General features: G+C 37.1%; 1 protein-coding gene across 1 annotated transcript in view; it reads right to left on the bottom strand.

The window, feature by feature from the left end:
- HSPBAP1 (HSPB1 associated protein 1) overlaps positions 1 to 16957 on the bottom strand; it is a 61266-nt gene that overhangs the window by 43104 nt on the left and 1205 nt on the right. Inside the window, exon 2 of the mRNA XM_046001620.1 lies at positions 4461 to 4646. Coding sequence (XP_045857576.1) covers positions 4461 to 4646 — 186 coding nt within the window. The remainder of the gene's footprint in view (positions 1 to 4460; positions 4647 to 16957) is intronic.

Below are 16957 nucleotides of genomic sequence, written 5' to 3' on the forward strand. Positions count from 1 at the left end.
CACTACAGTCTTATTTATAAATTTGAAGATCCTAAGCAATCTAAATAATCAAAACAGGAAAAAAATTCAAATTCATTATGATACTAGCATACAACAGAGTATTAGCCATTTAAAAATCACATTTAACATGAAGAGAAACTGCTCGGGACATGTGAAGGGGAAAAAAAAGCAGGCTGTGAAAATTAATATAACTTTATTTTTAAAATAAAAAAAGCCTGTGTAACTAGTGTATTTTTAAAACACAAAAAAGCTTATGTAACTAGTGGTCCTCTCTTGGTAATAGGAGAAAGTGTTTTTTCTTTTAAATTTTTTATTTATTTCTTATTTTTTTATAAACATATAATGTATTTTTATCCCCAGGGGTACAGGTCTGTGAATTGCCAGGTTTACACACTTCACAGCACTCACCATAGCACATACCCTCCCCAGTGTCCATAAGGACAAAGTGTTTTTAAATTTATTTGGATCTTCCCATTTTTTTTAATGTTCTCTATAATGAGGAAGTCATACTTTTATTTCTTAATTATTTCTATTTCTAAATAATATTTGTTAAGCATTTACAATGTGTTAGAAACTGTCCTACATGTTTTATGCATACAAACACACTTAATCTTGAAAACATTTCTAAGATACAGAGAAGTAAGGTAACTTGCCCAAAGTCACATGGTAAGCCAAAATATGAACCCAGGCAAGCTGATTCAGGAGTTAGTACTCTAATACCACTACCCTCTACTGCTTGTGGAAGTACTGCATTTATACTGAAAGAAATACGTTTTAAAAGAACAATTAAGACACCCACAGAATAGGAGAAAATATTTAAAATTCCTTAGTCTGATAAGCATTTAACATCCAGAATATATAGAGTCTCCTACTTACATTGGTTCAACATAATGCTTTCTCAACTTTATGATGGAGGGAAAGTGATACATATTCCGTAGGAACCATTCTTCAAATTTTGAATTTTGACCATTTCCCTGGCTAGTGATATGTACTGATACTCTCTTATGACACTGAACTGTGGCAATAAGCAACAGCTAGCTCCCAGCCAGACCATTACAAGGATAAACAACAGATACACCTACAACAATTCTGTACCCATATCATCAATCTGTTTTTCATTTTTACTACCATATTCAATAAATTACATGAGTCATCCAATACTTTATCATTAAAAAAGGCTTTGTGTTAGATGATTTTGCTCAACTGTAAGCTAGTAAGTGTTCGGAGCACATGTAAGGTAGGCTGGCCAAGCTATGTTTGGTAAACTAGATGTATCCTTTTATTTTAGATTTTATTTATTTATTAGAGAGAGAGAGAGCTTGAGCGGGGGTGGGAGGGGGGCAGAGGGAGAAGGAGACTCCCTGCTGAGCAGGAAGCCCAACGTGGGGCTCCATCCCAGGACTCTGTAATCATGACCTGAGCCCAAGGCAGACGCTTAACCAACTAAGCCACCCATGTGTCCAGTTAAGTGTATTAAATGCAGTTTTGGCTTGAGATATTTTCAACTTATGATGGGTTTATTGGGACATCATTAGTTGAGAAAGACCTGTAAAGATCTCTTTTAAACTACACAACAATGACTCTTAGAACACTACATCAAAAACTAATGATGTACTGTATGGTGACTAACATAACATAATAAAAAAACAACAGCAACAATAACAAAAAAAAAAAAACCCAAAACACTCCACAACAGCAAGACCAAACCTACCCTCCCCCACAAACCAAAAAACACCTCAATTGGAAAATGGGCAGGGAACCTGGGTGGCTCAGTTGGGTAAGCCTCTACCTTCTGTCAGGTCATGATCCCAGCATCCTGGGATCATATCTGGTATGGGGCTCCCTGCTCAGTGGGGAGTCTGCTTTTCTCTCTCCTCCTCTCCCTCCACTTGTGTGCTTGCATTCTCTCTGCTCTCTCTCTCTTTCTCACAAAAATAAATAAAATCTTAGAAAATGGGCAAAGCAATTAAATAGACCTTTTTCAAAAAAAGATACAAATGGTCAATCAACACATGAGAAGATGCTCAATATTATTAGTCATTAGGGAAATGCATATAAAACCATGAGATAACACTTCATACTGTACCAGGATGGTTGGAATAAAAAATAGGGTAAATATTGACAAAGATATAGAGAAATTAAAACCCTCATACAGTGGGGTAGGAACATAAAATGGTTCAGCTGCTTTGGAAAACGTTTGGCAGTTCCTCAAAATCTTTTTTTTTTTTTTTTTACTATGTCTTTTCATTTTATTTATTTTTCAGCGTAACAGTATTCATTCTTTTTGCACAACACCCAGTGCTCCATGCAAAACGTGCCCTCCCCATTACCCACCACCTGTTCCCCCAACCTCCCACCCTTGACCCTTCAAAACCCTCAGGTTGCCCCAACCTCCCACTCCTGACCCTTCAAAACCCTCAGGTTGTTTTTCAGAGTCCATATGGTTCGCCTCCCCTCTCCAATGTCCAAGTTCCTCAAAATCTTAAACACAGAGTTACCATATGACTCAGCAATTCCCTTTCTAGGTATAGACTCAAAAGCAGTGAAAACATATACTCATATCATATAAAAACTTGTACATAAATGTTCATAGTAGCATTATTCATAATAGCCAAAAAGTGGAAACAATCCAAATGTCCATCAATGGATGCATGGATAAACAAAATGTGGTATATATGTACAACGGAAGTGACCTGACCGCTTAAAGAGTACTGGGCTTCCTTAGGAAGTGATAAAATGTCTGGAATTAGACAGTGATGATGATTGCACAACATCGTGCATATGTTAAAGCCACTGAACTGTATACTTTAAAATGATAAATTTTATGTTATGTGAATTGTATCTAAATTTTTTAAAAAATCAGTAAAAACAGAGCAGTTGCTCACAACCGCAGAGACCTTTCACTTACCTTTAATGCTTAAGTATTAGCTTGAATGTGTCAAATCACTGTGCCTCATCTACAAAATAGGCTTATAATAGTACCATTCAAAGAGGGTTTGAAGAAGATTAAGAGAATTAATATGTATAAAGCACTCAGAAGAGTGCCTAACACAATAGCTCTCAGTAACTGTTAGCAATTAGGAGTCGTGTTGTATTTGGAGTCTAACCAGGTGTGTGAAAAAAATTACAGTTCCTCTTTATCTCCAAATTGTCTAATAACCTCAGAGGATGGGAGATTTATTTGACTAAAACTGGGAAAGAAAAAGCACAAGCTAAACTTTTACATGCCTTTTGCTCATCTAGCACTTAATTTTAAAACACAGTAAACATTATGGTCTGTGATTAGAATGAGATGCTAAAGAGTGCTAGGTATTAAGCCTCCTCTACCTGTTGTGAGTATAAGGGAGTTCTAGACACCAAAAACCAAGTAACTCCTGAAAGATGTACAAGAAGGTCAACATGAAAAAAAGTTTAGAGAAGCTAGTAGGGAAATGGGGTAATTTTCTAGTTCCTTCTGAGTTATTAATAGATACTCATAGAGCCACTTCACAGCAATGCTTCAAACATTATGAAATTCTAGACTACCAAACTCTAGACACTCAATTACAAAATAGAAGTTAAACACATTCTAAAGCCAGATAATGGTTATAGACTCCTTCAGATCAAAAACAGCACTGTTTCTTTCTTTTAAATTAATTATTTTTAGAGTTAACAGTAACTGCATTATCTGACTACAAGGCAAAATATCAAAATGTTACAAGTCTCCAGGGAAGAAGAAGAGGCTGGCAAAATCTAACTGCTTAAGAGGATAAGAAAGCTTTACACACTTTTCATATTTATGCAGTATCACAGAGGTCAGGCAGCTGATAGAGGAGAGAGATAAAATTACAACCAAGAGTAAACACTATGAATATAGTGCCTCGGGGCACCTGGGTGGCTCAGTGGGTTAAAGCCTCTGCCTTTGGCTCAGGTCATGATCCCAGGGTCCTGGGATCAAGCCCCGCATCAGGCTCTCTGCTTGGCAGGGAGCCTGCTTCCTCCTCTCTCTCTGCCTGCCTCTCTCCCTACTTGTGATCTCTATCTGTCAAATAAATAAATAAAATCTTTAAAAATAAATAAATAAATAAATATAGTGCCTCAAGCCACAAACAAAAGGATACATTCTACATGAGTCAAAAGTAAAAGGGACCATAAGCTTAGTGATCATCTTTCTCAGTCCCAGGGGAATATAGATAATAACACACTCACAAATATTAAGTATCTACCACATTCAGTGAACCTGAACAAATACAACTTCTAAGGTTATCAACAACTATAGAAGGTTATCAACAATAGGCTTTGTCTGAAAAAAAAAATCTTAACACAGACTGTCCTTCTAAAACTTCCAATAAAACTTTCCCATCTGCAAATGGCCAAAACAGGATTAGAAACAAAGGGTTCTCTAGAGTTAAAGAAACTACTGCTAAGAACCATGGGAATGCTACTGAAGACAACCTATGATGATTACTTGTAGTCCTAACCTGTATCTGTTCTTTTCATTCCCATCCTAAATCGTATCTGCTTGCCAGGAAGGACTTCAGAAAGGTGTTTAACAGTCCAGTGTTGGGCTGGCCAATCAAAAGCCATGTTACAGAAGACTGCAGGTTGTTGTAAAGACATTAGAATTTCTTTTGCTTTCTCTGGCGTAAAAGGTTTGACACGTTCACCTAGGGAGAGAGATAGAGAGTACGATAAAGTTATTTCATATAACATGAAGGAAAAATAGCTAACATCATTTCTATTACAATAAATCTTTCTATGCAATGATACTACCTTTTACACTTCATTACTACTATTTACATAAATATTTGACCTCAACAACCATAATTCTTGAGTGATTTTTCTCATATTACATTTTAAATGTTGGAAAATATTTACAATTTTCATTGTCAAAAATTCTTTTTTAAAAAGCTTTCTAACTATATTTAAATATTAAAAGACACAATTTTTTGAAAACTATTTCCTAAATAGAGGGTTGTATATGAAATACTGATGGGAACTACTCTAGAACTAGAGCTGCCAGAGTCAGGAATAATTCCACTTGCCATATCATGTGTTTACCCAAAAAGACTACTGAATTCATATATCAGTCAAAGGGGTGGAGGGGGGATTATTTTCATTTCAAGATTTTAAAAGGTAAAAGATGTACTAGGATGGGTATAAGTGTTAATCCTTGACTTCAATTGCATTACAAACAGTATAAGGGATATGGGATATATATAAATACTGTGATTTACTGATTATTTCAATAAATTTCACAGAATCAGACTGTAAATCCTGGATAGGATGGTAATGATAAGTACGTGCTAAATAAAAGAACAGGTAAGTTTCTCCTTAAAGACATCTTAAAATGAAAGTTTTTTTGGAAAGTCAAAAAAATGCTTCATATTCTGAATCCAGATATATATGTATATCATCAGCAAATATTCATGATTCTCTAGATTTGATTCTCTAGAATAGTCAGCTAAACCCTCTAATTCATTATCTGTTTTATAATTATACTTAATTTTAAAAAAAAGCTCATAAATAATCCAAATTCTCCCATCATCCAAGTTTCTTCTAAACTTTTTGATAAAAGGAAGAGGGATGGGGAGGGGGATTACTCAAGGAACTTGAGTAATTTGTACTTGTCTGAATGTAAGGCTTGTTTTTTTTTTTTTTAATTTATTTATTTGAAAGACAGAGATCACAAGTAGGCAGAGAGGTAGGCAGAGAGAGAGAGGTAAGAAGTACGCTCCCCACTGAGCAGAGAACCCGATGCGGGGCTCAATCCCAGGACCCTGGGATCATGAACTGAGCTAAAGGCAGAGGCTTTAACCCACTGAGCCACCCAGGTGCCCCGTAAGGCTTGTTTTTAAAGAAATGAAAATTTAAGTCAATTTAGCTCCTTTGCTCAAACAAGGGCAAACACTCCGAATCATTCTGTAAACCCTTGATGAAAGTAAGCAAGACATGTGAGGCCTGCCTGTCCCTGTCTACACAGTCAGGGCTCCCAAGTGAGGAGACAAGGGGGGATACTCAGAGGGGAAGGACAGTAGAAGAGCTGGGGGCTGTGTGAGGGTAGGGAGAGAGAAGGCACCCTTGGGTATCTCCAAGTAAACGAAGCCCCAAGCTCATCTTTAAGTGCTGAAGAGCCTATAAGGGAAACAGGACCAGGAACAAAATTTTCTATCTTTCCTTGAGATTCTTGCTTTCCACTTGTTTGATAAATTCACATTAGGGGTATTGACCCATACTCGCCTATAAATAGACGTACAAAGTTACCTGGATCACGACCCACCAAATTTTCCTAGACTTGGAGTGCCCGGATTCTGTATACATGAAAAATGGACAAGCTGAGTTTTTTATTATATATCTTTTAAGTTTTGCTAGACTGTGAGAAGCTGCAATACATTCATGACAATCCTCTGTTGTTTGTGGCACATAAATTAGTACTATCCTTTGGCAAACAACTGTAAAAATGAAGCATAAGTCTCAAACAACCACCCATTAACCTAGTAACTCATATTATAGGAATTTGCTTTTAACAAAGTAATCACCAGCTATATGCATATTCATATATATTATATATGTATACACATACACATAAAATATCTACTACCATAATATAAAAACTGAAAATATAAACAACCTAATGTCTAAAAGTAGAAAAATATTTACTGAATATTACTAAATATTATGTAAATGTTCCCATGGTACATTATATCCATTAGCAATAAAAATAAGGGCTATGTAGAAATATGTGGAGATGTAGAAACTGGAATTGACTCAGAGAGCTACTGTACTAGCCCAGTAAGAAGTGTTACAGTAAGGCCCTGAACAACAAGGTGGGGGCAGTAAGGAGGACAGAGATGGCAGAGGTATAGAAATACTAAGAGAAAAATATCAAAGACTATTACAACCAAAGATGTGGGATGGGAGGTATATGCAGCCATAAAGGAGACTGAGGTTTCCAGATGTTGTGACTTGACATTTTAAAAAAAACTTAGGAGCAGCAGCTGATTCTGGTGAGAAGATGAAGAGTTTGGTTTTGAACATCATCACCATAATAATACATTTCCTCATATGTTACTTTACTATTTGCTATGTACTTTTGTATATATTAAAATTGCTCATCTGATCCTCTAAGAAACCTACAAAACACAGGCAGAAAAGGTATTTTGTTTCCATTATCCAAAGGAAGGAAGAACAGGAAGCTCAGATAACGAGGTCCAACACACCAGTGATGAGCTCAACTACTACATCAGGTTCCCTGATTCTAAGTGCAGCACTCTTTCCACTGTACCATCCTGCTTCCAGAGAATTCAAACTGGGGGACCTACACAAACACTGCAAATTCAGGAGAGAGTATAATTTGAAAAGAGAAATAAGTTTCGGAAAGCTGGAGACCGATTCATGGATAAGAAGTCCATGTGCGCTATCAGGGAGAGAGGAATGTTTTGCTTTGTGCCTCTGTGGGCAGTGGGTCGTGGGATAATATCTGTAGTACAGACTGCTAATTGCCCACCTTATCCCATACCCACTCTCTCCTTCTTACTAACAGAACTTCGCACAGTAGGTGTAGCTGATAATTACAATTCCTAGCCTCCTGTGCAGACAGAGTGGCCAGAGATATATCTGGAAGTTGCCCAGTCAGCCTTTTTGCCCTTAGCCTTCTCTCCTATGTTTTGTCTGGAAAACAGACATAATGGTTAGTCACCTTGTGAGATCAAAGAAAGGTCCAGGGGATGCCTGGATGGCTCAGCGGGTAGAGCATTTAACCCTTGATCTTGGAGTCAGGAGTTCAAGCCCTACATTGGGCTTTAAAAAAAAAAAAAAAAAAAAAAAAAGGCCCAGGAAATCGCAAACCTCAGCTGAAAGAATGCAAAAATGTCCATCTTTGTGCCACTAAACCAGTATCAGCAAAATTCTACCTCCTAAAGCCCTTCACATAGAAAATTAATTCTTATAGTCAAGACTGGTACTAGTTCATAACTGCTTTAACACCTGGCCTTCTGAGGCTATTGTTTTCAAGGACTACTATATTCTCTCTATAAAATATCTGTGACTTACACTGAATGAATCATGGCTGATCTGACCCTGCAGCACTCTTTCAGTTCTATAGTTGTAAAATATCCAAGCTTTGAAAACTTTGTTTCTATAATTTTGAAGGGCAGAGAATAAGAGAAGCACCAGTCCTTTGGTGTAGGGATTTATTTATTCTGCTTATTTTAATCAGAGCCAATAGAACTGGCTTTGAACGTTCCCCAAAGAATTCTCATACTTGGGTAAAATATATCTTGCCACCCTTCCATAAATAAATACATGGTCATTAGTAACATATGAGTAGTGTTTTGACACTACTTTTCTAATAGCTTCAAAGAAATATTTTTTCCTCTAACATGATGCCTTTTAAAAATGTATTTAATGATCTGATTTAAAAATCCCAGACATCCCGAAGTTATTTAATAAGAGACCCTAAAAACTAAAATTTGCTGAGAAAGCACCTGGCCCAGTGATTGGGATAGAGTAAATGCTCAAACATTTGCTAAATGAATAAAAAGTACTATACAGTGTATGCAGAAGAGAGCAGCAGGATGCTCATCATAAAAGAAATTAGCATATTTACAGAATCTCATACCTATCAGTGAAATAAGACAATCAGCTGGTTCTGAGATAAAAGTAATTTGGTTTCTGATAGCTTAATCAACAATGAACTGGGCCATTAAATTAACAAATTTAAGTGTTACAACTTGCTTTAAAGAAGAATGCAATCTACATTGTATTAATTAAATAGCCTAAGGAAGCACTCAGTCACTCCAAGCCAGGAATGTCTGCAAAGAGCTATAAAAATTCTGAAGCAACCTTGACAGCCTTTAAAGGATAAGTGTATTTATTTAGGTCTAAACTTGCAAGAAGGAACAATTTCTAATGAAATGACTTAGAAACTGCTGAAAAAAAGATTAGTGATGTAGTCTTGGAAAATAGTCTTTTCTCTCTCTAAACGTAGCATGTTATTCACACAATTTATTACCAGCTTTGGTTTCAACTAATTCTTTGGAAATAGTGAAACATGATTAAAAAGCAACCTGCCTTTTTCTCGGCAAGTTTTTTCTTTAATTAATGCAAGCTACAAGATAATTTGAAACCTAATTTCTCTGAATTTGTTCGCAATCTGCCTTCTGTCAATTAATACCTGGCTTGGATTTGTATCTGAGATTTAGAATTCAAGATAATAATAAGGAAAACTTACTAACTTTCCAGAATTCATTCCTAATACTGATAGAATACAACAAGTATCCTGAAACTGAAAATAACTCATCTCGCATGTCAGGTATAATTTTAATAGAAATGTTAATAAGTATAAAATTTCAATTAAATTTCATTAATTTTATTAAAATCTTATTTAAAAGTGTTTAGAAGGGGACAGAAGAGTAGGTCACATGGTAAGCTAAATTATTTCTAAATATATACATGTAAGCCTATGGTGGTTTCATCAATCTTAACAACTCTATATATACATAAAAGAAATTTAAAAACTTCGGGAATGGACAAACCATAAGAGACTCTTAATGTCACAAAACAAACTGAGGGTGGCGGGGGGAGGGGTATGGAGAGGGTGGTGGAGTTATGGACATTGGGGAGGATATGTGATATGGTGAGTGCTGTGAAGTGTGTAAACCTGGCGATTCACAGACCTGTACCCCTGGGGCTAATAATACATTATATGTTTATAAAAAGATAAAAAATTAAAAAAAAATAAAAATAAAGCCAGTTAAAGCTGGGAAAAAAAACACTTCTGGAATGGTAGATATTAGGGTTAAAAAAAATGAACATCTGGGCCACATCGGGAAAACACTGATGGAACTATACAAGTACTACTTAACAAAATGACTATATTCGTACTGAAGACTGAGTGGTAAAACTTACACCAATGATAATTTTCATTTTATACTCATTGTTTAAAAAAAAAAGTCAATATACACCAAGAAAATTCTTCTGAAAGTTAATATAATGCTTAAGTAAAACGATAATTAGTCATAAACCCTTTGAATTTGAAGGTCTGGGAGGTGGTGTGACTGACAAAACCATAAACAGAAGTGTTGAGGCTGTTATGACATAATCTTTCCAATACCAATGCTTGAGCGATAGTGAACACCCAAGCAGGTTCAGGTTGGGAACAAGAGACAGTTACGTGCTAAACATTTCACATCCTCTTCTTCCCATCTTACATTTTTAACTCTTGCCCAGTCAAGCCAGAAAATTATCTTCTCCTCCTCAGTTTAATCCATTTATACCAGAACTCATAAATAGTACTTATAGTAATTAGTTCAAAAGAAATACTAGTCCTAAACTTAAAGTAAAGAAAAGTAAATCTATATTTCAAGTCAAGTTAATACTAGAAAGAATAGGGGTGCCTGGGGGTTCAGTTGGTTGGGCGTCTGCCTCCAGTTCAGGTCATGATCCCTCAGTTCAGGGATCAAGCACTGCATTGGGGTTCCTGCTTAGCAGGGAGTCTCCTTCTCCCTCTCCCCCTCACTCCTCTCATGCACTCTCTCTCTCTCTCTCAAATAAAATATTTATTAAAAAAATACTAGAAAGAATAGTGTCTCAAAGACTAAAGTTCTTTAAAAGGCTCCAAAGTATCTTCAAAATTTCTACCAAAATGTTTCCATCTAGCTCTTCAGAATTCCACTAGGAAAATTTTCTGCATTTCAAAATAAAATGGCTATTTAATCTAACCATTCATCAAAAAAATTCAACAGCAGTCTTAAAAAGATATTTGCACACTCATTTTCACAGCCACACATTTATAAGAGCCAAAAATAGAAGCAAGCCAAATGTCCACTGACATCATACAATGGAGTATCATTCAGCCTTAAAAAGGAAGGAAATCCTGTCATATGCTACAACATGAATGAATCTTGAAGACATGATGCTAAGTGAAAAAAGCCAGTCACATAAAGACATATACTGTATTATTCCACTTGCATGAGGTATCTAAAATAGTTGAATTCATAGAAACAAAGTAGGATGGCAGTTACCAGGGGATGAGGGGAGAGAAAAAAGAAGTGTTGTTTACGGAGTACAGAGTTTCAGATCTGCAAGATGAAAAAGTTCTAGAAATCTGTTTCACAACAATGTGAATATACTTAACACTACTGAGTGCTTTTTTTTTTAAGATTTTATTTATTTATTTGGCACAGAGAGAGAGATCACAAGTAGGCGAGTAGCAGGCAGAGAGAAGCGGGGAAGTAGGCTCCCTGCTGAGCAGAGAGCCCAATGCGGAGCTCAATCTCAGAGACCATGACCTGAGACCATGACCTGAGCCTAAGGCAGAGGTCCAACCCACTGAGCCACCCAGGTGCCCCAACTACTGAGTACTCTTAAAACTGGTTAAGATGATAAATTTTACATTACTTGGTTTTTACCGCAGTTAAAAAAATTCAACAGTGTAGTTTTTCTGTTATTTGTCCTTATCAAATACAAAGTATTTAGCTATACATGAATTAAATATACACTCTAACATGGAAATTGTTTATACAGTCTTTTGCTTTTCTTTAAACTCCCCTGCCTCCTTCTGCCATTTTTTTTTTTTATGGGGAAAAAAAAAATGACATATAGAGTATGGCGTCTCCAACGGAGGAGGAGTAAATCCAGTCATATAGAAATGTCAGCACTTGAAGAAACTCAAGTCCCTACAACTCCGGGATGAGATTTTTTTCCTGAGGAATGTCAACCTTAAAACATCCTGATGAATGTCAACCTTAAAACAACCTTAAAACAACCTTAAAACATGTTAACATCAAGCTGTTAACATCCAGTAATTTTACCACCAAAATGCACTTATTTGGGAATAGCAGGGTAATTACAATTCAGGACCTTAGGAGGGAATTGGGAAGATTTGCGTTGTGCAAAAAGAATGAATACTGTTACGCTGAAAAAATAAATAAAATGGAAAAAAAAAAGTTCATTGGAAAAAAACAAGAGTTGGAAGTTGTGGCGGTTTCTCATTGGCTGCAAGGGGTGGTTAGTGCGTTGTTGGTTGTTGCTGGGGCAGGGAGGGAGCTTCCTTCTCTTAAAAGTAGGAGATAAATTCCTACCGGAAAACTGTCCTCCCTTATCAAGTTACTTCCTATCACCTTCCTCATTCTGATGATAATGTTCACTCTTTTCAAGAAAGCCTAGAAGAGTCACTAAGAGTACATTCTTCTCTTCATAAAGACATAAATCTGGCTACAATTAAAACCAGAGCCCAAGATAAAGAAATATAACCTCAATCTGAAAGGCAGAATCAGATTCAAAGAATTGCAACTTTTAATTTCACTGACAAGCTTCAAACAATGTGTGATCCTCTAACATCTCACACTCAGAATTTAAGTTGATTCATAACATTAAGTAGTTTCGTGTTTGTTGGTTGGTTTTTTAAGTTTTAGAGTAGTTCTAGGTTTATAACAAAAATGGGAAGGTAAAGATTTCCCCTTCCCACATATGCAAAGGCTCCCCTATTATCAACTTCATTCACCAGAATGATACCTTTTTTTTTTAACCAGGATAAACCTAAATTGACACATCATTATCACCCAAGTCCATAGTTTATCTTGGAGTTCAGTGTTAATGTTATACATTCTACGGATCTGGACCAAAATATAATGACATAGGTCCATCATTATATCATACAGAGTATTTTCATTGCCTTAAAAATCCTCTGTGCTCTAACTACTAATCAGGACCTGAGCCGAAATCAATAACCAGATGCTCAACCGACTTAGCCACCCAGGTGCCAAGGAAACAGAGCATCTTTATTAAATAATAAAATACTATGAACTTTAAGCTGTAATAGCAGTAACATGGTTTATTTTGCATTTTTAAGGTCCCGTTTATATTCTTTTTTTTATATAAGTACTTTTTTTTAAAGATTTTATTTATTTGAGAAAGAGAGGGAGTAAGAGAGCAGGGGGAGGAGCAGAGAGAGAGGGAGAAGTTGATTCCCTGCTGAGCAGAGAGCCCCTACACAGGGCTCAATCCCAGGACCCTGAGATCATGACCTGAGCCAGAGGCAGACACTTAACCAATGGAGCCACCCAGGTACCCCTAGGTCCACTTTATTTTCAAATAAGGATTCTAATATATTTGATTATCAATACAATCATGTTTTGCTTTTAATAACTTTCAAGCTGTTACTTCAAACAAAAAATACCACATTCTTGAAGGCAAGATAATTACTTTTCTATCCCTAGAGCTTAGCACAATGTTTGGCATAAAATGACGTTAAATAAATGTTTTCTGAATTCATACCTCATTTTTAGCGATATATACAAAATATTGAAGCTTTATTAAAACTAAACACTTGCTTTTGCTACTTCTGCATAATGTGCACAATCAGAAACCATCTCAAGACAAAGGAATCCACAATGGAACAAAGGTCCACAGTTTCATGCTCATCTCTACCGGTCCCTTTCCTAATCACCCTTGCCCATACAGCAACCATTCTAAAGCTTCTTCAGTCTCAAATCCCCAATATCTCTCTCCACTTCCTCACTTTTTGAGGTGGCCTTGCTCTATTTTTCTTAGAAAACTAAAACCCATGATTTCCCTCTTCTTCATTTCATTTCTGGTTGACCCTGCTCTTAAAGGCCTCCTACTGTCATAAAGTTTAGTTTTTCAAAGGATACCATCTTCCTTCTTTTCACTTGCATTCTCTGCTACCAATTCTACTCTAGTAGAACCAGTCTGTCTCCTCACCTTCCTCTGCGCCCTCTGGCCCTTATGTGACTCAAGCTTTTCTCCATTCACTTCTACTCCCAGCCTTGATGGCCAGACATGGCCTCTTCCATTCATTTCCATATTCAAACTATACCACACTTTCAAATTACTCCAGGAAGTACAGACCAATTCAATTTTCATTGGTTCTTTCTTCTCTCAGCCCTAAAGCACTGAAGGTGTGTAATATTTACTTTCCAATTAATTTCTTCCTGCTTGTGGTTATGTCTTATACTATAACTCTTTATCTGTATCTTTCCCCCCAAACTATATTGTAAACTATATTTACCAGCTATTTTAAGGCAAGAGCTATCTTCTCACTGTATAAAATAGTCTTCTGTTCTAATATACATTCTGATATTTTTTGATAATGGGATGGTAATAAGTTTGCTCACTTTCCTATGACTCCCACAATACTCATCATTATCCTGAATATACTGACCCTTTCATATCATGTATTTAATGTACGCACTTTTTTTCCCTACCCTTTGTTCACATAAGCCTTATGTAATTTAAAGCAAAGCCTTCTCTTCTGGTAGGATTTTCTCTATTTAACTTTCTTAGTAATGGTAATAAACAGTCACCCCAAACTGGTGATTCTGGGGAGGATGGCAGCTTAAAATGTGATTGAAAGTTCCACAGATAGGATACTGAGAATCTAATACAAAAATACGAAGTCACTTGCAAAAATGTATATGCATGCTGAATTTTTCAGGGGAGCAAATCCACATTTTCGTCAGATTTTTCCCCCTCTTTAGGACTTCAAGATTAAGAATCACCAGTTTCCTCTGGGGCACCTGGGTGGCTCAGTCAGGTTAAGGGCCCAACTCTTGATTTTGGATTGGGTCATGAGCTTGAGCCATGCATGGGGCTCCATGCTGGGCAAGGAGTCTGCTTAAGTTTCTCTCTCTCTCTCTCCACCCCCCCCCACCCATGCTTGTGTTCTCTTAAAAAAAAAAAAAATTCACCAGCTTCTTCAAAAAGTTAAATACAGAATTATCTTACGACCTACAAATTCCAATTTTAGACACATGCCCAAGAAAACTGAAAACATGCTAACACATAAATGTGCATATGAATATTCACAGCAGCATTATAGCCAAAAAGTGCAAACAACTCAAAATGCCATCAACTGATAAATGGATAAACAAATGTGGTATTACTATACCAGGGGATAGCACTAGGCCAGAAGAAGGAATGAAGTATTGATACATGCTAAAACACAGATGAACCTTGAAAAGTGTTATGCAGGGGCGCCTGGGTGGCTCAGTCATCAAGCGTCTGCCTCCGGCTCAGGTCATGATCCCAGGGTCCTGAGCCCTACATCGGGCTTCGTGCTCAGGGGGGAGCCTGCTTCTCCCTCTCCCACTCCCACTGCTTGTGTTCCCTCCCTGTGTCTCCCTCTGTTGGAAGGAAGGAAGGAAGAAAAGGAGGAAGGAAATATTATACAATGTGAAAGAAGCCAGACACAAAAAGCCCCATATCGTATGATTCCATTTATGTGGAACATCCAGAGTAGGCAAATATCCATAGAGACAGAGAGTAGATTAGTGACTGCCAGAGGCTGGGGAGAGGGTCTAATTGGGAGTGACTACTCATAGATACCAGGTTTCTCAGTGTGATGAAAATGCTCTGGATTTATAGTGGTAATGGCTGCACAATTTTGTGAACATACTAAAAACCAATGAATTGTACATGTTAAAAGGGAGAATTTATGGAAAGTGAATACTAAATCTAAAAAACCCTCCTCTTACCCAGCTGCATGCTCGGTATCTTTTGCATCGTATTTCCCTACCTAAGCTTTATGCATTCACATATTATTCTGAACCACCTCCTTTTCTTTAGGTTCCTAATTTACATGTAGTTTCTCAGGCTGGAAAATTCCAGAGTTCTAATTTTTTTTTCTCTCAGTTTCAACATCCATCAGTCACCAATGCCAGGCCTTTGTATTAATAATAAAAATGTTTGCCACTAATGAACATGTAATTCCTGCCAGACACTACGTTAGATGATCCACAATTATCTTTAACTCTCACAATCATTATACATTTTACAAAGGACAAAAAGCGAGGCTTAAAGGCTACCTGTTCTTTAGTCTTTCTCCCTTCCATCTATCCTCTACCCTTCAGGCAGTGATCCTCCTAAAATAAATCTGATCATATTACTCCCTTACCTAAAGCTCTTTAAAGTCCTCCTACTGTAATAAAGTCCAGACTTCTTAGCTTGGTATAAAGTGCCCTTCAAGATCCCACTTCCCTCACCACTTCTAACGCCAGCTTCTTTCGGTCCCTGGACCATGCCATGCTCTTTCTCCTCCTGCCTTTGAATTGTCAGAATTCCCTTATTTATTCACTCAACAAATATGTATTAAGTGTCCACTTTGTGCCTGGGCATTGTACTTGCTGCTTGAGCACATGTGGTGAACAGAACAGATATAGGTCCTGCCCTCACGGTACTTAAATTCAAGTAGAGGAAACAAAAATAAACAAGTAATTTCAGATTTTGCAATAAGTGAAACGAAGGAAGCAGGAATATCCCTGGTAAGGAGTCAGGGTAAAACTAAAATGAGTTTTAGTTGTTGGTCTGGTAAGAACTCAGGTGGTGACATACTGTGAAAGCTGAAGATTAAGAAACCAAGTACATGAAAAATAGACAAGAGGAGAGGGAAGTGAGTGACAACAGATGCTCCTGGGGACATCAGCAGAGCCCAGACCAAGGATTTCTATAGGCCATGGTTAAGAGTTTGGATTTTATACTAAGTGCAGTGGAATTCACTGAAGCATTTTAAGTAAGGGAGTGTCAATTTTTGCTGAATGGAGAAGGGATTGGAGGGCCACAAAATAAAAACAGGATCGCATGGCCTGACGATATAGCAGTGGTTTAGCTGAGAAATGTGGATGATTTGGACAAGGAAGAGCCTGATAGTTAAGGAGGGAAAAAGTAGACAAATTAGATGCAGAACTGAGCTGACTTGCAAGTCACCCACTGAAAGTGAGAAAGAGATGAAGAGAGGATGAACAGAGTTTAGGGAACTGTCATTGGAGGAAGTAAGCTTACCAAGGAAACAGCATCAGAGGATCTCAGGCCCATGCTGACTGAATATTCAAGAGGTTGATCATTTTCATTTTATACTGTCATCAATTTGCCCAGGACTTTTTCCAGCAAAATTCAGCCATATAAGTGCAGGTGTGAAGGGGACAAAAGTTTGGGTCCATCAAGAGTATGAGTTCTGCCA

Source organism: Meles meles, chromosome 4, assembly GCF_922984935.1.
Source record: "Meles meles chromosome 4, mMelMel3.1 paternal haplotype, whole genome shotgun sequence".
Lineage (NCBI taxonomy): Eukaryota > Metazoa > Chordata > Mammalia > Carnivora > Mustelidae > Meles > Meles meles.